A 23,825-nucleotide genomic window follows, 5' to 3' on the forward strand; every position below is an offset into this window, starting at 1 on the left:
AGAGTTCATGAGGGGGGGATTAACAAACGGAGAGTTCATGAGGGGACTGAACAGATGAAAATATGAATTGCCGAGAAAGCATCGCTAGTTATTGCAAACGAAGCAAAAAATATCGAATCAATTCAAGCTGTCACGTTATTCATCAGGCCAGATGCTGTTTATAACAACATAGCAAATAATTGTACGACACAATTAGAGTTATAATTCTTGATCTGACAGGATGTACTTAAATTAGAGTTATATAAATTGCGGTTTTCATAATATAAAAAAAAAAGATAATAATTGTACTATGCTGTTCATCGCCTTCCGTTCTCATTTGCTGTAAATAATACAAGAAAAACAATAATGAAACACAAAGATGCACACATTTTAAGCGTTCCTTCGTCTTAATTCTGCCTTTCCTTTCTCTTGCTTGGATATAAAAAGCCCCACAAGGACTCAGGGGAGTCTCACCAAGACCCCTCGAGACTTGAAGAAGGGATAGATAGAGAAATATCTTTCCCTATTCAACTCCTTAAACAAAAAAGAAGGAAAGAAAAAAGAAGTCCAAAGATGCATCCCAGCCATCACCACCTTTCGCTCCTCCTCCTCCTCCTCCTGGCGTGCATGGCCACCTTTACGTATGCCGTTGCAGGACCCGTCCCAATTGTGTCATTGAAGCACCTAGACCCCACCCTTCCGCCGGTCCTCGCCGGTCAAAATCCAACTTGCTCCCTGCTAGTCCTCCAGAAAGACTTCGCCGACACAGTCGGCTCCCCGCCGGCGTCTGCCAACTACACCCAGCCCCGTGACTGCCCCTTCCCTTGGACCCGCGTCGTCCTCGAGCTCTCCGTCTCCGCCTCCGACCTCCAGAAGGACCGGGTCGCCGCCATCTGGATCGACGGCGCCGAGGTCCTCCGCACCGCCACACCGCGCCCCATGGCCCCCGGCGCCTTCTGGCGTGTCCGCAAGGACATTACCCGGTACGCCACCCTCCTCCGCCGCGTTGCCAGTGGCGGCGGCGGCGCCCTTTCCATGATGCTCGAAAACTCCAACGACATCCTCCCCGGCGTCTTCTCCGCCAACGTCTCCCTCCATTTCTACCGCGGCGCCCTCTCCCCCTCATTCCGCCGCCTTGCCGCTGGCTTTGCCGCCCATCCCTCCATCAAAGGCCTTTACTCCGAGCCGGCCGACCTCATCGTCCCCGTCTCCAATCCCAACGGCTACTACCGCTCTGGCTTCTGGCTTCGAATCGATAACGAAACCCACGTCCCCTCCACCGCCATCACCATTCCGAGAAACACCTACCGGGCCGTTCTTGAGATCTTCGTCTCCTACCACGGCGACGATGAGTTCTGGTACACCAACCCGCTCCGCTCCGCCTACCGCCACCAGCCACTACCCTCCAACCTCTCCACCCCTCGGGCCAACGGCGGGTTCCGCCAGGTCTACGCCACCGTCGACGGCCGCTTCGTTGGCGGCCACATCCCGTTCGCCGTACTCTACCCAAGCTCTATCAATCCGTACTTCTGGTCCCCTGTGGCCGCCATCGGCGCCTTCGACATGCCGTCCTACGACCTCGACTTGACGCCCTTCCTCGGCTTCATGCTAGATGGCCGCCCCCATGACATCGGGCTTGGTGTGCAAGACGCCCAGCCCTTCTGGCTCGTCAGCGCCAACCTCCACCTCTGGGTCGACGCCTGGTCCGATTCCGTCCAAGCCGGGCTGATCGAATACATCTCACCGCCGATCAAGATGAACCGGAACGCAGAATGGAGAGACAAGGAAGGGCAGTCGGAGATCAACGCCGAGGGGCTCTTCCGGTTCACCGGCTGGGTGAGCTCATCCAAGGGTAACTTGACCACCCAAGTGAGCCAAAAGATCAAGTTCAAGGGCCAAGTAGAGGTCCAGAACCGCGGTTCCACGACGCAGATCGAGCTCCAGAACAAGGAAAGGATGATGGTTGCGATCCAAAAGGGTCATCAGCTTCTGGGCCGGGTGCAGCTCTACGTGGAGGCGCCGCTCCAGGTGCAGACGTCGATGGTGAGCGCGGCGGGCGGCGCGCTGTTCCAGAAGTCGAGGTTGTACCACCAGCTGACGGAGATGGTGACGCTGAGCGAGGGGCAGGCGATGACGACGAGCACGCTGACCGACAGGCAGGACGCGGAGGGGTCGGCGCTGATGCACGGCGACGCGCCGGTCTGGGGGAGCGGCAGCACCAAGTCATCCTACCGTTACAAGGACGGCAGCACTTGCTACCTCCGGAACGTGAACACGGCCGGCGGCGCGGTGATGATGGACACAAAGAGTGCCTCCTGTGCGGCCGTCGCCGACGCCTGAGACGAAACGTTGGAGCTGAGTTACAATGGTGTCGCCGCCCTTCCCTTTTTAGTAATTAAATTTATATTAGGGAGTATATTTGTGAGAATAAAGACTTGAGATTGGCTTCTCGCTGAATCGCTTGAGAGGGTGGCGAAGGGGAAGGGGCTTAATCATGCGAAGGACTTCTTAATTTCTTCTTGGAATACTTATACCCAATCTTAGCACCCGGATGATCATACGGGAAAGAAGTTGTTGAATTACTATTAAATTATTATTAATGTTGATTATTTACTTATGCTTGCAAGAGGTCTGTATTTATTAAAAAAAAACTTAATTGTTACACTGAATCTACTATAATATATGTGAGTGTATTTTATGCTGATATTTAAGCATTTTCAAAAAAATAACAAATTTTTCAGGTTGATTTACTTGACTCTTTATGAGACTTTTTTTTCACTTTTTTTTTTTCAAATAAAAACTTAAATTTAGCTTTGGAAAAGCGTCAAGCATGTTTGAGCTAAAACAAACGAGCGTTTATTTGTTTTTTTTTACTTCCATCCTTTAAAAGAAAAATGGAGACTGCAGCCATTTGCTTTGTCAAACACAAAAACGAGATTCTAAGATCGCCATGGATCATGTGAAGTCTCAAGGATTCCCAAGATAAATTCTTGTGATTTACGTTATAAGTTTTTAGTTTTGCTTGTAGTTATTGATATTCGAGACTAAAATAAGACCAAAATCTGAAGCTTCTCGGGTACCACCTTGAAAGCAAGAAAAGTGATGTATATGCTAGTATATAAAGCTGAATTACTTCAATATCCTTTGGCTCTTGTATTGTTATATGACTCCTAAACAAACCAACAACCTATTATTAGTTTAGGAAATCAAAGAATGACAAACATGTTGCGATTCACAATCTCTCGATCTTTATATAATTCAACAACTTCGTCCTTCTCTTTCTTTAACCCAACCTTGGCTAATAACATTTTACACCGAGCAAAGAGAACTTTATCAAGATCTAATTGGATCATATGACTGTTTTACACGTTCACGAAATTGCAACGAGCTGCATGCATCTTCATATAGAAATTTAAGAACTAATAGGATTGAAGGTGATCTTGAATTTTAGATATGCATAATTTGCTAGCTAGGCTCCACTTATAAATGAGATTTTCTAAAGAAAATTTGAGGATTAGAAAATTCTATCTAAGCACAAGTCAAGTGTATGGAAAAGGATATCTAAATGATACCACCATGGCTCTATCTATGGATTTATCAGCATACCAAATGATGCATCACTCATTGGAACATATTGTATGGCTCCAATGTGTCAAATATTTTTGGAGCGGTATGCCAATTTATAGAATGCCCAAAGAGTTCAGATATTTTAATTATTCGAGGTGTATTATAATTTTATTTTTTTTGATACAATTGTAGTTCATGTCAGCCTAGTATGAATACTATCCTCAGCATCCATAAAAAGAAGGCTACATAAAGATGAGGGAACAGAGTCGGGCTCCATCCAAAGAACCTCTTCTGAATGGTGAGTAGCAAATGAGACGACCCAGTCTGCAGTCCTGTTCGCCTTTCGAAACTTATAAGCAACTTGAATCAAACGGCAACCCACAACTAACCTCTGGATGTCTCTGAGAATAGGGTGGCATCTTCCTCTTCAGAATTTATCGTTTATATTCAATAAGTCAATCTTTCTGATGTTCCAAAGTTTAGCTCTAAGCCAAAGGTAACTCTCCTATATCACAAAAATGAAGTAGGCGGCAGTACCATTGGATGCCCATTAGCTCCAGGCCTCCGCAGCGGCCAGCGGACAGCGCTGGGACTGGGGATTTACCGGACGACGGTGAACCCCGTCATTCCTTTCACGTGTTCGTGCTTGATTCCTCCTCCAATCGTCATTCCGTGTTCCTACAAAAACAGCAGACTGTCTCTGCAGCCAATCAATACCCAACACATACTCTTAGACGACTTCCAGGACCCTTCCAATAGCTGAATCGAGCTTCCTAAATCCTGACCGGTGCTATTCCTTTCAGTCTCTGGAGCCTCCAGGCAAATGCCTGCCCCTTTCCTTGCAATTCCAATTCCAATTCCAATTCCAATTCATCCGTAGAACTACCGCCTTCTAATACCCCTACCACGCCGCAGAAGGAAAGCAATCATTGTCCAGAATGTTTAATATCAAACCCCTCCCGCTATTCCAGTTATTCCTGCTATTCTTGTTATTCTACACCAATGTCTCTGCTCGCGTATCCGCGTCGGCCCTCCTCACCGACCGATTTATTCTTCGCGCCCCCTCCTCCGGTTCCTCCTCGGGTCCCCAGGAATACATTGACCCCACCCGTCCTTCTCTTCTCCTCCCCGCCGGCTTCCCTTCTTGCTCCCTTCCCCTCCTCCGCCACGACTTCGCCAACACCTACGGCTCCCCGCCGGCCTCCGCCGACTACTCCCCTCCGGCGGACTGCCCCGCCCCATGGGCGCGCGTCGTCCTCGACCTCTCCGTCGCCTGCGCAGGCGAGCAGTACGACCGCATCGCCGCCGTGTGGCTCGACGGCGCCGAGCTCCTCCGCACCAGCACCGCGGAGCCCACCGAGTCCGGCGTCTTCTGGCGCGTCCGCAAGGACGTCACCCGCTATTCCGCCCTCCTCCGCCGCTCCAATGCCACCGTCGCGATGATGCTCGAGAACATCGTCAATGACGTCTATACTGGCATCTACCATGTGAACGTCTCTCTTGATTTCTATCAGCAGGAGGAGGAGGTGGAGGTGCAGCGGAGTGGAGAACCATTAGCTCTAGGGTTCTTGCCTCAAGATTCCAGGGATTTGATTACTGCAGAGGTGGAATTGGGTCGAATTGAGGAAAGATTAGATTTTTCTTCAGTGGAAGCTGGTAATCCTCTCACAAGCAAGGCAAAGGTGCTGTCTTTGTACGAAGAGCCGGCTGATCTCATTATCCCCATTTCCAATGAAGACAGCGCAGGTGGTTTCTGGTTCCGAATTCAGAACGAATCCGATGTGCATTTCAAGATCTTCGAAATCCCAAACAATACTTACAGGGCAGTACTTGAGATCTACGTCTCATATCACTCCAATGACGAGTTCTGGTACTCTAATCCTCCTGATGAATACATCAAGAAGAACAATCTCACTACTGGAAGAGGCAACGGCTCATTCCGGGAGGTTGTCGCGAAAATCGATGGGCAATTCGTTGGCTCAGTCGTGCCTTTCCCTGTTATATTCACCGGAGGGATCAACCCATTGTTCTGGGCACCAGTTGTTTCTCTCGGGGCATTCGATCTTCCATCCTACAATGTAGACCTGACACCATTCCTCGGCCTTCTCTTAGATGGCCAGCTCCACAATGTCAGCCTCGGGGTAACCGATGCTATAGACTTTTGGCTTGTGGATGCCAATTTGCACCTCTGGCTGGATCCACACTCAGATTCTGTCACCGCTGAGCTCGTCAGTTACAAAGCCCCAGAGATTTCTGTCTCCCGCCGTTACATATTTCACTTGCTGAATGGGACATTCAAGATAGAAGCAGGGAGGAAGACTCACTTCTCTGGCTGGGTGAATTCATCCTTGGGGAATCTCACCACCGATGTAGATCAGAAGCTAAAATGCAAGAGTTCGATAGAATTTATGAATGATGGGAGCTACAAGGGAGTTCATATGAAGGGGAAGGTGAAGACTGATGTAAGGATCAGAACAGGCCCCAAGGCCATACTGTCTCAGGGAACTTACAAGTCCAAATATCCTCTTCTGATAGCAACTTTGGCTCTGCCCGGGGAAAATAACACATATACATCGAAGACTAATCTTACCCATACTTTGTATGAGGAATACACCCTTCTGCGGGATAAAGTGGTCGCCACCAGTGCTCTAGTTGATAGGCAGGATGCTGAGGGCTGGATGCTGGTCCAAGATCATTCTGTTCTATCTGGTTCTGCAGGCACTCGTCAGACATACCAGTGCCGGGATAACAGTGGTTCCTACTTGCGGAAGGTCAGTGCTAGAGATGGTGTGCTTCTAAGTGACAATACAACCAGTTCTTACTCTGTTGCCTCATCGTAATATGTTTTCCTTCTATCCTTTGATCTAGATGTTTATATATGCATAACTTAGGGTGTTTGCTATGTCTTTCAACTTGATGGGTTTGACCTCCCTCATTTTGTGTTCTTCTGTATTTTGTACTCATATCTCGTATGGTTCCTAGTAGGTTTAAATAAAGCATGGTCTTTTGGGGGGGAAAAATCAAACATCAAAGTTGTGTCCTTTAGATGTAATGTATCAGCATTTTAATATTGCTTTTCTGCTGCAGTATTAGTTAAGTGTTTGATTTTGGAGGATGTTTATGCCATTGGATTTCAGATCAATATCATTTTTTCAATTGATATTCTTGAGTTCGCTGTGGTTCTTATGTCATTACCCCTTTTGCCCATCATTACCCACATATTTTTGTTAATTATTGACTAATCAAGGCACCTTATTTGTATGGATGTGATGCATGTCTTATAGGAATATGGTAGGAATATTCTGTTACTTATGATTCACGTAATATCTACTCAACTAGCCGTCGCTGGAACAGATTACTATGTTTCCTTTTCTGAGTTCAGTATTTACTAGTTTTAATGTCATTCATACATGTTGATTCAATAATGTATATGGTACTTGAACGGATAATCATATATTGCTGGGCAGTTAACTCCAAACCCATTCAGTGGCTGCTATCTGTTTTTTAATGAATGTCTACCTGAAATATGCTGCACAATTCTCCTATGATTTTCCCTAGTTTTCTCCTTTTTAAGTAAAATGTTGGCATATTATGATGGTCCGGGAGATATGTGAATTCATTTAAGGGACTGTAATCCATTTTATGCTTGCAGTTTCTTCAAACTTATCTTGCACTTTTCACTAATTTTCTCATTTTTATGCAGAGGTTTGTTAACTGCACAGAAAGTTAATAGAAGCATATTGCGATGCCTTTGGTTTGGTGCTCCTTAGCATTTTTATTCCCTTTCTTGTTTGCAAACAACACGGCTACTTCTCCCCTCCCCATGCATGGGCCACCAAAGGGGATGGGAAAGTTTGTTTTGTTTTCTACATAGATCATGAGATGCTTCTTTAGATTTTTATTGTGAGGGGAAGAATCTATGCTAAGTAGTTGGCCTATTGGGCTCTGGAAGGGCATAAATTCTGCAGACAACTGCAACCTTTCCGAGCATGATACAGTGATGCATAACTTAGTTGGGTCTGCACAAGTGAGGACCAAAGCTGAAATGATTCTATCTTGGTTAAATTTTATAACCAAGGGCAAAGAGCGTTGCCTATTTTTGTACCCCATTTCTTTCTGGTGGTTGTATTATAACCATATGCTGCTAAAGATGTTAGAATTCACAGTGAGGGGACGGCTTTTAGACTAGTTTGATCTTTGGGCAAAGGGCCCCCTTTTTCCTTTCTTTTTGTCCCTGATAGTTAATATCTGGCCTAGGATACTAGATTTTGTGGTTTGGAGTTAAATGTAGATTGACTAAATCCCCTGTAAGAATGCATATTAGATTGAGATATTGAGTGGAGACTGGATAGAATGTATGGAGGATCATATTTTATTTTGCAAGTCCAGATTTTAATATGACCAAAACAATGTAGACTCGCCATATGCTGACATGATTTTTGGCTTTCCTATGGAGGATTAAACCAAGATTTGATTCCTTGATTTTGGTTCATGAATATTTATAATTCTCTGATATTAATTTATGGCTTCATTTTTTTTGATTCTCATATTTGACCTCCACTATGAAGCAGTATATTAGCTACATAATCCCACGATCTGGGAGGAGATTCTCGTTGTACCATGGTAATATACACATTGCAAATTTTGCCTTTATCTTGTATTGCTTGTAAAGATGCTTGTTGATTTCACTTCCCGAGTCACTCGATGAAGCATGAAACTGGACTCCTATGCCCTACGCATTGTTTGTTCATTCTGCTTCCTTTGTTATGGTATAGAGTTAGACTCCAAACTAGTGCAGCTGCTCTACACTCTCTTCAGTTCCAGGTCTTCCCTTGTTTTATTTTTATGAAGTTTCAAACTATCAATTCAGTTGAAGACAATCCCTTGCTTTCTCTCTCAACCTCAAAGCTCCTTTTTTTTATAGTCTTCTACGCATGGGACGTTGTATCGGCCCGAACTAGGCGGTATGGGGCGTACCGTACCATACCGGTTTAGTACCGGTATCTAGTATGGGTGGCACACCGATACTCGGTGCGCCAAAAAAATTTCGTATCGTACCGTATCAATACTGTGCTAGTGTGGCACCGGTACTGGATCCGGTACCGAGATGGCGAACCTTGCTTCTGCATCTCTCATCTTTGGTATGGGGCAAGGTTAGACTCCAAACTTGAGCAGCTTTACACTCTCTCCCCTTCCAAGTCTTCCCTTAGTTTTATTTTTATGAAGTCTCAAACTAATAGTTCAATTGAAGACAATCCCTCGCTTTCTCTCTCAACTTTAAAGCTCCTGTTTATCATAGTCATATATGCACATTTTATCCTCATATTCTTCATTTAATGGGTAAGTGAGGTTCAAGAATTCCACTTAGTGAACTAGGTCGCAACTCTCATTTGGATTTTGCTTTGGATCCTAGGTAAGTCCAATGTCATGCATAGAAGGGCAGATCAGGCTATAGTCTTTATGCACTGCTATGTAAATCAAGAGGAAAAGATCCATCACCATCCTCTTGTTTGTATTCTGAGTTTCAATGGGCTGTGGATTGATTCCCACTGCCAACAAAGGTTTATGATGGGGATGTATAGCCATGTGTATTTGGCAATTATGGAGTTACCAGATAGTCACAGGTTTTTCTACTGTTGCCATTTTTCAGAATAGATCTTTCATGTATACTTTTTGATGGAAACCATCTCTGATGGAGGATATTGAAGATACTTGAGTAACCTGGGCCCTTAACGTTTAAATATTTTCTTTTTCACACAGTGTCCTTTGTTGTGTGCGATGTCTTTGTAATTTCAAAGCTTACTATTGAAAGTTCATCATCTTTTGCCCTTACACCATTAAACAGTCAATCAGTTCTTCCAAGAAGTATTAACTATAAATTAGAGGAATTTATTGAAACTAAGTGCAACCTTTGCAGTCCATAATAAAGACAGTTTGTATACTTTGACCATTGTATCCAATCCCACCATTTTTCTTTTCTTTCAGACATCTAGTGTTTGGATTCCAAGGCTTTAAGCGTGATGAAGCATATTCAGAACGCAACCTTAATTCACTGTGCTGTTTAGTTCTATTCCATTATTCTGTCCTTTTTTTTTGTTCAACATCATAGGCGATGCAATGATTACATCACAAGATTAACAAGTGATCAGACTATCGTCTTATTTTTCCTGGGCAGCACAAAATGATCAATCGATTGGTTGTAAGCATTATAAATAATTACTTTCATGGAGAATGTCCAAAATTCAGCTTCATGGAAATGGGATTCAAAATGCTATGGAGAACTGTGTGGGATATCAGAAAAAAGTAAGATAGTTGAGGCACGTAAAATAAGCACCTGAACAGGCTCCGGTAAGATTGCTTGTTGGTTATATCATTAAGTTATGGTTGAAATATGCTCTTTATTTCATATTATAATTTTATTTCAGATCCTTTCGGTTGCAAAAAATTGCATCTTTTTAGGACTAATCAAACAAAAGCAATCTTCCAACATCATAATAATTTGCCTTAGCAGCTCTTGCGCAACTTTTATTTCAGCTTCATTTCGATCTACTTCGACTTTTCCCTTCCGAACGCCTCTCAACTACTCGATCAAATTCTAAGATACTTGGCTCATTTCCAAAGAGATTTGCAGGAGTTGTCATTTTTACAGAGAATACTAGAATCATCTACGTTGGCTACATATCGATGCCCGATATCTAGTGTTGTATTCATTTGGTACAGACCTAACAAGTTAGGAATGTGGAATTAACCTGGGATTCTACCTAGTAAGATTCAGAAACTTATCGGTGTTCTATCATCTTTTACTCAACCTCAGTGCTCTCTAGAGGCCATACTTAGTAACTCGTCTCATCTTCTATTTAGGCTCTAGTTTCTTAATCCAAGGTCAGTTTTACATAATGGTTAGGATTGGATCCGACCCTCTGAGCCGATTAAGACTGCTATGGTCTGCCATGTGTAAATGTAAATCAAGTCTAAATCCAAACTGGGTCGGACTATAAATTAGGTTCTTCTGATAATTATGAATTAGGAATGTAATAATTATAAACTGACAAACTTGCAATTCTAGTATCTTGTGCGAGAACTGGGTGTTTTTTTTTTTTTTGGCTGTCTCATTCCCACTTCTTTTAAAATTCCGAACATCATGCGTCACCCATTAGGAGAATAGGATTATTAGAATAGGGGATGGGACTTAAGTGGACCTGATGATGACTTAACAGGAAGGCCAGGGATTGTAACTGGGGGAATAAAAGAGGCCATGAACGGCTCGAAAGAAATAGGCCAGAGAGATGCAAACAAAAGGGATAACTTTTGAAGCATCCGTGAAGTCGATATAAGCAAGCAAAAACACGGTGTGATGGAGAGAGCAGGCCGATATGTGAGTGCGTACAGAGCAAAAAGTTTTGGAGAACATTTCTTGTACGTCAGATGCACGAACTAAAGAAAGAAGGTGACAATTACACAATTCTTGGTAAAATAAGAAGAAGCCTTATATACCAAGAAAGAATGATTTGTTCTTAATTCAACTACAACAATATTTTCTTAAACTATCTACATGTCAAATTAAAAAAATAATGCTTTATTCTCTAAAAGGTGGTTATCGATAAATAATGTCATTATTTTACTATCGCTATTTGTTAATGCATATGTTATACCCATTAATAATATCTATTATAATAGCCTTTCAAAAAAAACTCAGTGTAAGACAGAACTTGCTACCTTTGCTTTGGTTAGAAAAATAAAATAACACTTTGTAGAAAAAAAAGGTATATTATTTGAAAGTGTCAACTTATCAAACCCGTAAACTTCTCGGTAATTGAAGCTTAGAGGCTTTTGGAGAAGAGCTATCCCATTGTATAGCTCATTGCTTCCATATATATATATATAAGCATTTTCGATGCTGAGATACAAGAAATTGCATGGCCGAAAGCATAGAGCCAAAACATCAAAATCCAAGCTTTTTCAAGCACCAGAGGTGATTATGCCGGCCATCCAGAAGGCAAAAGACCAATCTAATCAAATAGAACCTACAAATTGCACCGAAAGAAACCGACAGAACCCAATAATGTACATTAGTGTGCGCATAGATAGGTTGAGGGAGGAGACCTTTATCTTCCCACAAAGCATGCTTCTTTTGCAAAAGAACATCCAAAACTAAAGTTATGACAACAGTTACTAATACAATACAAATGCTTTTTACACAGAGCTCCTTTTAAGACTGGATGCATAGCCTCTTTTTTGTGTACCGAGAATCCTACCATGAGGTACAGAATATAATGATCCTGGGGCTTCCTAGGTTACTCCTGTTTCTGTTACAGGGCCCTGGTAGTTAATTTGCTATCTGCCCCTAAATTAGATGAACTTTCTCCTACAAGGTTTGGGACCAGATGAGTTCAGATCTGTGACACCTGGTCTTGTCTCTAGTCCGAATCAAGTTTGGGAACTATAGCTGGCCGGATCCATTTGACCCAGTTTCTTGATCTGGATCTAATTCATAAACAAAGTAGGAATCTCAGGTCCCCACGTCCCACTTGTGTTCTTTATCTTGTTAGACGGACCAGGTAGCGTGCGAAAGGGATGACAGCATGAGTGGAATATGAAATGGGAGCCAAGCGGACCCTCATGACATCTAATAAGAGGGCCACATAGAGAAAAGACACCTGGAGAGAAAGGACACCAGGTTATGAGAAATTACCAACTGCAGCAGCACGTCACAATCCCACTAATAAGAAGGTGCCACATAGGTTTACAAAGCTGGGCCAGCCCTCCAACCAATAGCTTTAAGCTTTTTAAACTGTGAGCTTTGATGGTCTCGGAGACAAATCAAATGCATGAGTCTTATCAATCATGTGGATGGTCCCTTACTAGAGATATACTAGAGTAGCATGGAACTAGGGCCATGGGTAAGCCCTCCGGGCATCAAAAAGTTAGTTGGAGAGATTGTTATAGTCCCACATCAACTAATTTGCTGGTCCTTCATCCACCAGCAAAGTTTTTTGAGCTGTAAGTCTGTGATAAGCTGCTAAATGAGACAATCTGAGAGCATATACATCATACAATAAGGAAAGCATGTAACATTTCAATCGATCCAAACATCCATGATACAAATAGAAATTGTTGCGGAGAAACAAGAAGATGCTTTGCTCCCGGAGAGAGAGAGAGAGAGAGAGAGAGAAGCCAAAACATCAAGAATCTGAGGCATTCTCAAGCACCCAAGTTGATATGGCCGACCATCCAAATACAACAGGCCAATTCTATCCAATCAAACCCCTAGGGTCTACAACATCTGCAAGCAAACAAACCGACAGGATCCAAGGATCATGTGTCTGTGTATGCGGATTAAATGGAATGAGGAGAGAGATTTTTTTCTTGTTGAAAAGTAACAACAGTTTCTTGCAAAGAACAACAGATCCCACATTTAGAGTTCGGGTATTGAAACAGTAACCAAAATTAGTGCTACTTTACATATCTCCTGGTAGATGCAGCTTGTTGCATCGAGCTCCCAGGTAGAGGGAAAAGGAAGAGAGGCTTATCTATTGCTTTGCCTCTGCATTATAGCGATGATATCTGAAAACTGAGGGCGCTTTGAGGGGCAATTGTTCCAGCACTTCATCATCAAGGATCTCAGAAACTGTGGGCATTCTTTAGGTATTTCTGGCCTCAATCCACAGGCAGCAATCCCTACTGCTGCTTGCACCGGCGAGTAAGAAGAGTATGCTGCCTCCCCAGTTATCATCTCCCAGAGCACCATGCCAAAACTATACACATTGCTCATCCAAGTCTCTGTCACGCTCTCAGGATCCCCAGCAATAATCTGCACTTGCAACTCGTTGCTATATCATTAGCTAATTCATCATTACCTCAGAATTTAGCTTAAAAACACATAAGATTCATTTAGTGAGTAAATGGTGCGATTGTATTATAATTTTCTTTCTTGCAGCATAAAAGTTGATTGGAAATTTGCTAAGTGAAATCAGCTAGAAAACTTATTACAAAAAGCAATATGAGTCCCCTCTTGATTTTACATTTTTAAAGCTTGGGTTCCTGGATCATGTCAGTTATTACTTGTCTGATGGATAGATGACTTGCGTATTCAATCCATAAGGTGGGTTATATTTCTTTTATGGCATCTGAGTACACATTGGTATGAGAGAGAGAAAAGATTTAAGTAATAACAGAAGAAGTTTAGCAAAGCCAAAAAATATCACTTATAAGAAGGGCTTTCAGGGTTAAATTGATGCTGCGCATGCTACGGAGGCATTTGCATTTGCTGCTAAGATCTTCCAGGACTCCTAGAGAGAAAATGTCCGGTACATGTTTCCAATAATCGAAGTAGAGGATAGAAGAAACATCCTAAAATGATCATTTAAAGATGGCCTTTTGATACTGAATGGTGTTAATTTTACTGAAATAAGATGACCATCTTCTGCCAAGCATCTAGAGTGGACCCTACACAAAAAAAAAAAAAAAAATCATCTATGTGTTTATAAGAGTCAAGGAAGAGGAGGTAGATACCCTAAAAGAATTGAATTAACGAAGCACTGATGGAGAATGTAGGGTCCATATATATGATTGAATGCAAATAATAATTCTCAACACCAACCTCCGGATAACAACTAGAAGGCCTTTTGACTGCAGCTGCACTGTAAATTGGGCTTATCCTAATTTTTTGTAACTTTACAAGCATCCTGTCTCTCTTCAAGTGATCAAAAATGAAGCAACTAAGAGATCAAATATTGGAGTTCCCAAGAGATTGCTTGAAACAGACTATCATTAAGATAGCAATTTTCACTCCACACCATCAAATTTTCCTCAGCTATTCCGATCTCTCATTCTTCACTAACAAATACACTCTGTAGATTTAGCTAGTTGCAAATCAGGTATGTAATTTGTACCTTATGAGTAAAGCTAGGTGAACCATGATGGAACAAGTAGTGATAGCAAAGAAACAACAGCAATATCAATTATGTGAAGAAAACAACAAAAACACTAACCTCAGGAGCTAGCCAACGGTATCCGGCTGTCTCATACTCTGTGACCTCGCCGACACTGTTACAAGATGTAACGATGCCCATGTCGCCAAGGCAGGCATTCCCTTGCCTGTCCAAGAGAATTCTGTGTGTGTTGAGATCCCTGTAAGGAACTCCATGAATGTTCATGAACATGAGCCCTTCGGCGACATCCAGTGCAATCCTCATCACTTCCCTAATGGGCAACTTCTTGTTCTTCTGCATTACATCATGAACAGATCCCCCATCCATCATTCTAGTCACAACACACAGCCCCTGGTTCTCTTCTATGCAAATGCCATGAAATTGGAGGATGGTCTTCTGCCCGCAGCTCATCAGCTGCAGCAAGTCCTGCCTGATCTCGATATCGTAGGCACTGCCCCGCTCGCACCCCCGCAATTTCTTGATCCAAACTCTCTTCCCTCTGTACACACCCTTGAATGAATTGGGCCCTGTCCTTTCGACAAACTCGACCTCATCGGAGGTCAGGATCCATTTCCCGATCTCCTCGCCACCGGATCGAATAGTCTGCCATTCATCAATCGACACCACAAGCGAAGACTCCGGCAACGGGGTCGGGAGCTGAATCCGATGCAAAGCCTCATTATCAACCCTCTGACCATCATCCCCATCAAACTGGATATCTTCCTCGACGTTCCCCGAGCTCTCCTCCTGGCAACCGCACAGCCCAAACGGAAGCTTCACGACATTATTCCGGGGCTTCTTCGCCGCCGACCTCAGGGCAGCTTCGATCCGGGACTTGAAGTGGCGCTCGTTCCCAGGCTGGACCAGGACGGTGACGGCCCCGAGAGTTAACCCCTTCTTCTCGAAGATCTGGATCTTCTTGCAGCAGATCAAGGAAGTACCGAGAGCTCCGGACATGGCCGGCCACGAGACCGATGAGTTGCAGGCAAATGTGATCTTGAAGGCCACTCCCTCAGCTCCATCGTCATCATGGACCTCCTGGATATGCACCGCCGGGTGATCCTCCGCCGTCGCCTGCTCAACTAATCGGACATGAAGCAGGATCTCCTTCATGTCGAAGCCCGCCTGAGCGTAGCTGCAACATGGACAAATTTACTTGATAAATAAGATGAAACGCTAGCCGATGTCGTCAATCCAAATGCTTAGTTCGATCGGGAGGTGATGATATAACCTGTTGGGCAAGGAATCGAAGTGGCGACGGATGTCGGAGATGAGCTTCTCGGGGAGCTGGCTGCCTGGGTAGAGCTGGGTGAGGTTGCGAACGACGCCGCCCCAGAGGAGCTTGTCGCCACAGGGGGAGGGGTCGCGGTTGAGGGAGTTCTTGAGGGCCGCGAGTGCGCCCGCGAAGTTGCGGCCTAGGCGCTGCCACTTCTTGGTCGGCGGCAGGTTGGAGCCGGCGGCGGCGCGGGCGGGCGAGGATGTCGCAGAGGAGGAGGAGGAGGAGGAGGAGGAGGAAGAGGCGGAGGGGAACGCCTCCGACCGGTCGTGCGTCTTCATCAGCACCTGCTCCACCATGTCCTCGTCCGTGCTGGGCCGGCCGGACCAGCACTCTAGAGCAGCTGCCATCTTTCAAAGATCTTTCAACACAGAGAAAAAAAAAAAGGAAACCAAAGAGGAAGATAACAGAGGTGTTAGCGGAGGAAGCGGAGATGCCTGGGCTTCAACATTTTTCCAAGCTACTACAAATATGCGAAGGAAGTGGCGGACGTCAATTTTTTATTTTTTTTACTTTACCTTGCGACATGGGTTTTGAGGTGGGTCTGATTTGAATAATTTCAGGACATGGTGGTGACGGTGGTGTCGTTGAGGGGGAGTAAATGTGCATGTGATCTTGGTCTGACGCGGGGTCTTTCTTTAAGGGAAGGAGAGGCAGAAAAGAAGGCGGCATTGGGCTCGTTCCATGGGGTACTCCAATCTTTACGCTATCACGAGAAAAGAACGGCCTGTCTTCGAGGGGATTCATTGCCCCTTTTATGTGGTCTCAGAAACTCTCAGCCTTTTTCTGGTATGCTCCCTCTTTTGTCACTGTTTCTCGGGATAAGAAGAGAGAAGCAGCATTGGATGCGTTGCGTTGTGGCAGAATGCGAGCGGCTTCAGTGCCCACCTTTTCTTTGTCTTCGTTCGGATTTCTTTTTGTGGCGGTTCAGGCGTTTCAGAGCCACACAAAGTTTCGGCCACCCATCACTGGCTAAAAAAACTATTTAGACCTCGAAGTTGTCATCTTTAGCAGTTAATAACAGTTAAAATATATGGATTCTTAGATTAGTTATTAAAAGTAAACTAATTAGGAGACAGAGAGCTAATTGTGCTGGCACTGAGTAAAGGAATAGATCGCAGGATATGTATTTAATGCTACATGAGACAAAGCTAATCATCGAGATCATTTTATTGAGATATTGATCCCCAAATTTTTTTCCTTTTTATGGAAAAGTGGGAGCCGATCCAATATACTGTTAGAAGTACTCTTGATGCTGGTTTGGTATGGCCAGGGTCTTGAGGCCAAGCGCCGTGCCAGTTCATACCAACTCTTTTTACTTCTTATGGAAAAGTTGGAGCCGAAGTTAATAAATTCATATAGCATCTTTTTTTTATTAGTCAACGTGAGCTCGATTCTTTCTATTTTGTTGGAGAGTATTTTGCCTCCCTTCGGCTGTACAACTTCTCTCTAGGGGATGGCAATACTTGATCCAGATTTTCAAGTCTATTAGATCATGTGGGATGTTAGCAAATTAGTCAGGGGGGACCAAGTTGAATGGCTGCAAATAATATTAATTCCATAATGTTTAAGGGGAGAAAGTTGAGTGCCTATTGCAAGGTTGAAAGTTGAAATAGTATGTAACCCTTGCTCAACAAGGAAGCAAAACCAACAAGAAAGTGTATCTCCATTCCATTAATGTTCTATCTCAATCATTTGGTTATTGTAGCTTGGGTCAGCTCATCGGTTTCTTTTCTTCTCTTTTTTGTAAAATCGAGAGATTCCCAAAACTAACGTGAAGAAAGAAACAGCATGGTCATCTGCATTACAAATGTAGACAAGTTATGAAGGGAACTTTGAAAACCACAACAGAGGATGGTGAATAGATATTGCTAAAGTTTGCCGGCCAAAAAAAAAAATCAGCAACTTGGTTGCCCTCCCGAAGAACATGAGAAGCCTTGATATCAATGAGAGAATAGCACCAAGCATTTAGGTCATGCAGGAATGGATGAAAGGTAGGCAAAGATGAGTTATGAGCAAAGCAATGATAGTTGTCTAATATCCTTCCAACCAAACCCATCGGCGAATCAGATATAATAAAAGAGCATAGAACATCATCATAGGCAACGGATAGCCCCTATGCTGCTCAGGGACCCCGCAAGGTATGGCCCGCACAGCGGCAGAGTATGTCCAACATTCCCCCCCAACGCAATGCCTGGATTTTGAACCCGAGACCTCTGGCTCTGATACCATTATTAAAAAAAAAATCATATGTTGGGCTCGCCCATTAAAGAAAAGTCCGGCCCACATATGTGGAGGAGTGTAAGAAAATATAAAATATGTAAATAAATCTATCTCATCCTATAAGCTTAAGCTTTTAGAAAAAATGGTGATTTCTACATGGTATCAGAGCAGAGGTCCTGAGTTTGAACCCTGTCTCCACACTCTTTAACCCCATTATTAAAAATTTCACATGTTGGGCTCGCCTATTAAAGAAAAGTCTGGCCCACATATGAGGGGGAGTGTAAGAAAATATAAAATATATAAATAAATCTACCTCATCCTATAAGCTTAAGCTTTTGGGACAAGTGGTGATTTCAACATCTATCAACCGGCATAAATCGAGATATAAGAGGAATAACACCAGCTACTAGAATGCGATCTTCATGGTCTCGGACTAGAAAGCTGGCACTTGTTAAGTTATTAAACTTGTGATTGATGTGAGCAACAATATTCCTATCAAAATTGTATGAGCAATTCAACTTTATGGGGCAACACGTGGTAGGATGCAAGATAAGCCATGCAAACTTATAATTGACATCAATCGTAAATTTATAATGGACATCAATTTGTACCCTACTTGATCTTAATATTTGGATAGATCGATAGCTTTTATGCCCTTAATCTTCCATGCAACCACGAATTTTCCATGTAACATAACTAGCAATCATTGCATATCCCATCAATTTTAATTAACCAAGCAATCGATTGATCCATGGTTAGTGTTTTTAGTTGTTTAATCAACTTGCTAATCATCTTCCATGCACACAATAGCTCTATATAGACTACCTTACATATCCAACTAACTTCAATAAATAGGCATGGAGTAGTTTTATTTTCCTTAAATCAAGTTTGAGTAAGTCCTGCTAAATCAAAAAAAAAAAAAAAAACAAACATTGCAATAGATGGGGAACACCTGCTAAACTCGTCCAGATGATATCCCCAAAGTGACGTACCACATATGAGGCGACTTAGTCCGCAGCTCTATACATCTTACGATACACATGACCAATCTGAACGGCGAGCAGTTTCTGAATCAGTCTGCGAATATCCCGAATTAACGGGTGACCATCGTTATACCTATCTGCTCTCCGTATCCAGCCAATTACCGTGGCAGAGTCTTCCTCAATACACAATCTGTCGACATCCGACACATATCTCGCATACAGAATGTTTTTTTAGGCTACTCGTAGCTCCGCCCCTACAACAGTCAAATCTAATTTGTTTCGACCATCAGCTGCAACCAATGGCTCCCGACAACAAAGCCTATCAACCGGAAGCTCTCACAACTCTCTCTTTTTTTAAGTGAAAAGCCTGGGGTTCTCGCAACTGTCGCCTCGTTTGGTTAGCATAACACGTAAGCATGCATCGTCAGCGCAAAGAGGAGGAAAGGACGGTTGAGGCATGTGACGTGATGGGGCCGCTGCGGAAGCGAAGCGGGTATTATACGCTTTTGGCACCTGCCACCTGGGGAAGAGCATGTGACCCTTCGGAGGCAACTGCTCAGCTTCGTCTTCCATTGCTCCATACTTGATGATCCCATCATGCGTTTAATTTCCTAGGCTTAGATTCTACCTGCGGTCAAACTAATCCACATTATATACTGGCTCACTAGTACGAACATCTACAAGATCACATGTTCATGTGATGGTTGGCATGACCCAGAAAGCTTGGAAGAAGGCATGAGAGAGAACAAGTTAGATGATTGATCACATGCAGTGCTGAGGCAATTTAGGATTTGTCGGTTGAGGTTGAGGAAGAGGGGCATGTCAGATCAGGTCTAATATCGGCTTCGCTTTCATGCATCAATGTTTAAGAACGATGATTGTTCGTAAGAGTTTTAGTGGTTTTTGTTGCATCATATACATTAGTAATACGAGTTTAAATGATGATCGTTATCTGGCGTTATGGATGTGATCTGATTGTTCCAACAGGTATTCCTTCATGGCTCAGAATTAATCATGCGAGGCGATCTTGTGGTTGTGTCATTGCATCCCCATCATCTGCTTGTAGTATCTTTATCGCTGTTCCAGTTTATGGATTGTTCGACTGCATACAAGTGAGGATCCATGCGGACGTGTGTTTAGTTCCACATTAGTTATTCGCTGGATAGATCTTGAATTTTATATAGGTTCAAGAAACCTAAATAATACCTTTCGGCTAGCCATTTTGAGTGAGATCCTAGGTTGTTAGAATATCAGTATTCCATGCGCTAGCATCGTACATATCATCAACTTAATTAGCAATTATAGCAATTGTTCTATGAACCCACCCTCTTACCTACCTCTATGTGTCGATCTACTATAGATTCGTTAATCCTAGTTGAATTAAGAGACCTCCAAACATGATCTTCACCGATGTGTTACGCTTCTTTGATTGCCTATGGTTTCATGTTCCATTCATCCTTCCATCCATGCCTCCTAAGTGACCCTTCGTTTGCTGAAATGGAGGAATGCATGGATGAGAGTGGTTGTGAAATAAAGCTGATTATGAGTTGGGCCTCCGGCGTAAACTCTCATCATTTTTAATCAGGCTTTAGGCTGGATTTATCTAAAATTTGATATTTTCTATACCCAAGCCCGACCCATAATAAACTTTGTTGTGGAAGGCGGGCGAGAGTTAAATAAATGGACTTTTGGAAGAAAAAATGGTAGGGTGTTTGGAAATGAAGCTCAATTGTATATGCCATGTCCATTTTGAGAGAAGAGAGGTGTCCATGGGCCGTTCTGGCGTTTTGAGCACAACGGGGAGCGAAATGGTGCTGGAGAAAAGCAACTAGTAGAAATATTGTGCTTGTGGGCGCATGCAGTTGATGGTAATATAAATGGGTGGCAAGAATGGTGCATGCAGAACTAGGGCTATGGGCATAAATAACTGAAAACGTTTTAAAAAAATCTATTCAAATACGTTGGATCACGTATCTCCATCAAAAGAAGCTTCCTAATTCACCCATATATGATTACCTCCTTCATGTTGGATGAATGGTTGCATGAGGTGGTCATAAAAGAGATGGGTCAGTGAAGGAAGCATGAGATAAACCTTTGCACTTTGGAGGCAGGGGAGCTCTTTAGAGGACTTGAATGAAAATGTGGGTGCTGCAAGGGATGGATAAGTTGGTGCCTTTGGGTGGTAAAGCAAAAGTTAGCAGGGAAAGGATCGATGCTGTGTGCCTTTGGGGGCGACCACTAGCTAAGAAGGAGGAGCTCCGACAGGTGGTGTGTCGGCGGGTTGCGTCCTCCGGAGGACCTGCAAGAAGCCGGTGGCCGGGGTTTCCGGCGTCGGCCCTCCGATGCTTAAGTCAGAAGGAGCTTTTGTGGAGAAGGAGAGATCGTGTGTAGAAGTCAAAAGTTAGAAGTCTCTTCCTCTGAGAAGAGGGAGTCTCTTTTTTATAGGAGGGGTGCCAGGGTTACCTGTGATGTGACTGTGCGAATTAATGAGTTACCGTCATAATTGGGCGTGATCGTGTGAATTAATTAGTTGCCGTAGATGACTGGACGAGATTGAGTGAATCAACGAGTTGCCGTGGATGGTCTGAGATTTTGGGCTGGCTGGAGGTCTACGGAGATCGTGCGCATTTAAGTATTGACAGTCGCTTAGACGGAGATCGCGGGATTGGATCCCGGATGAGGAGGAGGGGGGCTTGATTTCCAGTGGAATGGAGAAGTCTACTTCGTCCTTTGATTGGGTCTTCTTCAGACTTGAGGTCGGTCGGGTCCAGCTTGCCCGAGATCGAGGCCGTGAGCTCTGAGATCAGGCGCCTTGAAGTTGGACGCCTTGAGCTCGGGCGCCTTGAGGATTGCTGCTGCTATGCTCGTCATCGCGTACCGGCGATGTATTCACGTATTTTGGGCAATCCATTTTTCCTCCAATACGAAGCAATGCAAAATGGTGGCAAGGAAAAGAAGAAGAAGGATGAGGGAGCACCATCTTTTCCAGCCATGGCTCTTTTCCAACCTGGGGCAACATCAACGAAAAGAAAGAAGGACGAGGGAAGACGCAAAGGTGATTCACTCTCTTCCTAAACTGAGATATGGAGGGATTGCATGGCAATTATTAATCGGATTGACATTGGCTCTTAAGCCAACCAATACATTTTGGAATGAAGTTCTAATTTTTTTTTTTTTTTTTTGGCTACAAAGGGTGATTCATACAACACATGTATGGATACATTCAATAAAACCAAGAAACAAAATATTACGGAACTCTCGAGGCAACTCTCCATTCCCTACTCATACGGTGCTGTCGGCGTGGTTGGCTACGTAGGTAGCTATCCAGTCCGCAGTTCTATTGGCTTCTCTAAACACATGCTTAACTTGGATAATTTCTCCATCTCTCATCATCATCCCGATATCACGAAGCAGTGGATGATCATCGGCAACGACCCTCGGACCTTCCTGGATCCAGCTAATGATCGTAGCCAAGAGTTCTAAGAACATTCAATAACTAAAATATGAGTTATATGTAAATTATGTAGGCATATTAATGCTTGGCCCTTTTCTCCTACTCGCATTCACGAAAACTTTATGAAAGATATTTTTATTCATTGGATAGTATGGTGGATGCAATGAAAATGATCATGCTAATTTTACTCATTCTCGATAAAGTGGCATAACCAATTTTTTTTATAATTTACTTTTTTTAAAATTAAAATATTTTTAGTCTAGTTAAATGCACATATTATCCCTCTATTAATTATGTATTGTTGCTAAATTAAAATGCACCACATTGGTTATTTCTCAAAAAAAAAGAGAAAAAGCATGCTAATGATTGATATTGCATCATGCACATATACAAGGTTAATGTATAAATTTGAATAGTAATTTCTTCATCGTCAAAGTCAGGTACTTGTTTCATAAGACCCATAGAAATAGAAATACGAATGGTTAATGATTCTGAATGGTTAATTTCTGCTTTCAGATTCTAAAATTATCAATCTAATGGCCTATGGTAGTGCTCCCTGGAACACCACATAAAGTACACTAGCTCTGCTTTCTTTCCATCATACGATCGCCACCATCCGCTGGGGACCCCACGCGCTTTAGGAAACAAGAAATCAACCCAGACCCAGGTTGGCTCACCTGGTCATTTTATATAAGAATTTACATTTGACGTGGATACGCGTCACACCGCCTCCAAATGCACGTAATAAACTTTACGATCCGCGCTTCTAAGTAAATGCTGGCTATTTGCGCATCGCGAGGCAGATTTGGCGGTATCTGTTCAAGCGGAAGCTTTATATATTCTCTAATTGTTGGAGCTAATCGACGTCCAATAGACCTCGACCCCTTTCCTCTGTCCCTCCTAGCTCTCGCGACACAACTCAGGTCTTCTACTCTGGCGATCGCATCGTCCATGGCGTCTTCAAGCCATTCGATGGCGGAGCGAGAAGGAGGAGGAGGAGAGGAAGAAGAAGAGGAGGACGAAACCCTAGAGGAGGTTTCTTTCTTTCAATCTTCCTCCTCAAGATCCTTTCTTTACGTTTATAGATTCTTTTACGCCAGCCTCTGGATCTCAAGAATCAAGAATTTTGAGAATTTTTGTTTGTTTCTTGATCTCAATAATCAATAGTTCCTGTAGAATTGCTTGTTTTTTTCTCTCAAAAATCAATAGTTTCAAATAATTTGTTGCTTTAATTTTTTGGATCTCAAGAATTCAAGAATTTCAGCTTGTTTTAATTGGCTGCGCCATTTGATTTCTGCGCCTGATTTCTCGTCCCCGTTTCATTGCATTTCTTTATATATTATTGTATGATTTATGTATGCTGTATATATGAAATCAAGATCGAGAATCGATCGCTATTAGGTTTATTGCAT

The 23,825-nt window shown here is 43.3% G+C and overlaps 3 protein-coding genes and 1 pseudogene across 9 annotated transcripts in view; 3 read left to right on the top strand and 1 right to left on the bottom strand.

Moving 5' to 3' along the window:
- Nucleotides 1-457: 457 nt before the first annotated feature.
- On the top strand, nt 458-2,683 carry LOC103710384 (peptide-N4-(N-acetyl-beta-glucosaminyl)asparagine amidase A-like). The gene has a single exon (XM_008796077.5). It carries the CDS (start codon nt 553-555, stop codon nt 2,317-2,319), a length of 1,767 nt encoding a protein of 588 aa, XP_008794299.4. The 5' UTR covers nt 458-552; the 3' UTR covers nt 2,320-2,683.
- A 1,375-nt stretch (nt 2,684-4,058) lies between these two features.
- Nucleotides 4,059-6,638, top strand: LOC103710338 (peptide-N4-(N-acetyl-beta-glucosaminyl)asparagine amidase A pseudogene; annotated as a pseudogene). Its single transcript, XR_015967797.2, has one exon. The product of XR_015967797.2 is annotated as a peptide-N4-(N-acetyl-beta-glucosaminyl)asparagine amidase A pseudogene (transcript).
- A 6,244-nt stretch (nt 6,639-12,882) lies between these two features.
- Nucleotides 12,883-16,642, bottom strand: LOC103710336 (Protein kinase superfamily protein). 3 transcript variants are annotated; one of them, XM_008796010.6, is made up of 4 exons: nt 16,272-16,642; nt 15,709-16,114; nt 14,538-15,612; nt 12,883-13,357 (listed from the first exon to the last, which is right to left on the bottom strand). In XM_008796010.6, the coding sequence occupies exons 2-4, from the start codon at nt 16,101-16,103 to the stop codon at nt 13,073-13,075; spliced, it is 1,755 nt and encodes a 584-aa protein (XP_008794232.2). In that variant the 5' UTR covers nt 16,104-16,114; nt 16,272-16,642; the 3' UTR covers nt 12,883-13,072. The 3 variants fall into 3 exon arrangements, with proteins under 3 accessions (XP_008794232.2, XP_088558545.2, XP_089780818.1); XM_088702419.2 differs by having other exon boundaries at nt 12,883-13,376; nt 16,272-16,481; XM_089924692.1 differs by lacking the exon at nt 16,272-16,642 and having other exon boundaries at nt 13,333-13,376; nt 15,709-16,213.
- A 6,632-nt stretch (nt 16,643-23,274) lies between these two features.
- LOC103717474 (Rab3 GTPase-activating protein catalytic protein) overlaps nt 23,275-23,825 on the top strand; it is a 38,383-nt gene continuing 37,832 nt past the window's right edge. For all 4 annotated transcript variants that reach the window (XM_008805879.6, XM_008805880.6, XM_088702420.2 and 1 more), the window contains exon 1: nt 23,275-23,448. In XM_008805879.6, the coding sequence (XP_008804101.4) occupies nt 23,365-23,448 (84 nt within the window). In that variant the 5' untranslated portion in view covers nt 23,275-23,364. The remainder of the gene's footprint in view (nt 23,449-23,825) is intronic.

Source organism: Phoenix dactylifera, chromosome 8 (assembly GCF_051530095.1).
Source record: "Phoenix dactylifera cultivar Ajwa chromosome 8, Ajwa_hap1_PhDact_Kaust_v1.1, whole genome shotgun sequence".
NCBI lineage: Eukaryota > Viridiplantae > Streptophyta > Magnoliopsida > Arecales > Arecaceae > Phoenix > Phoenix dactylifera.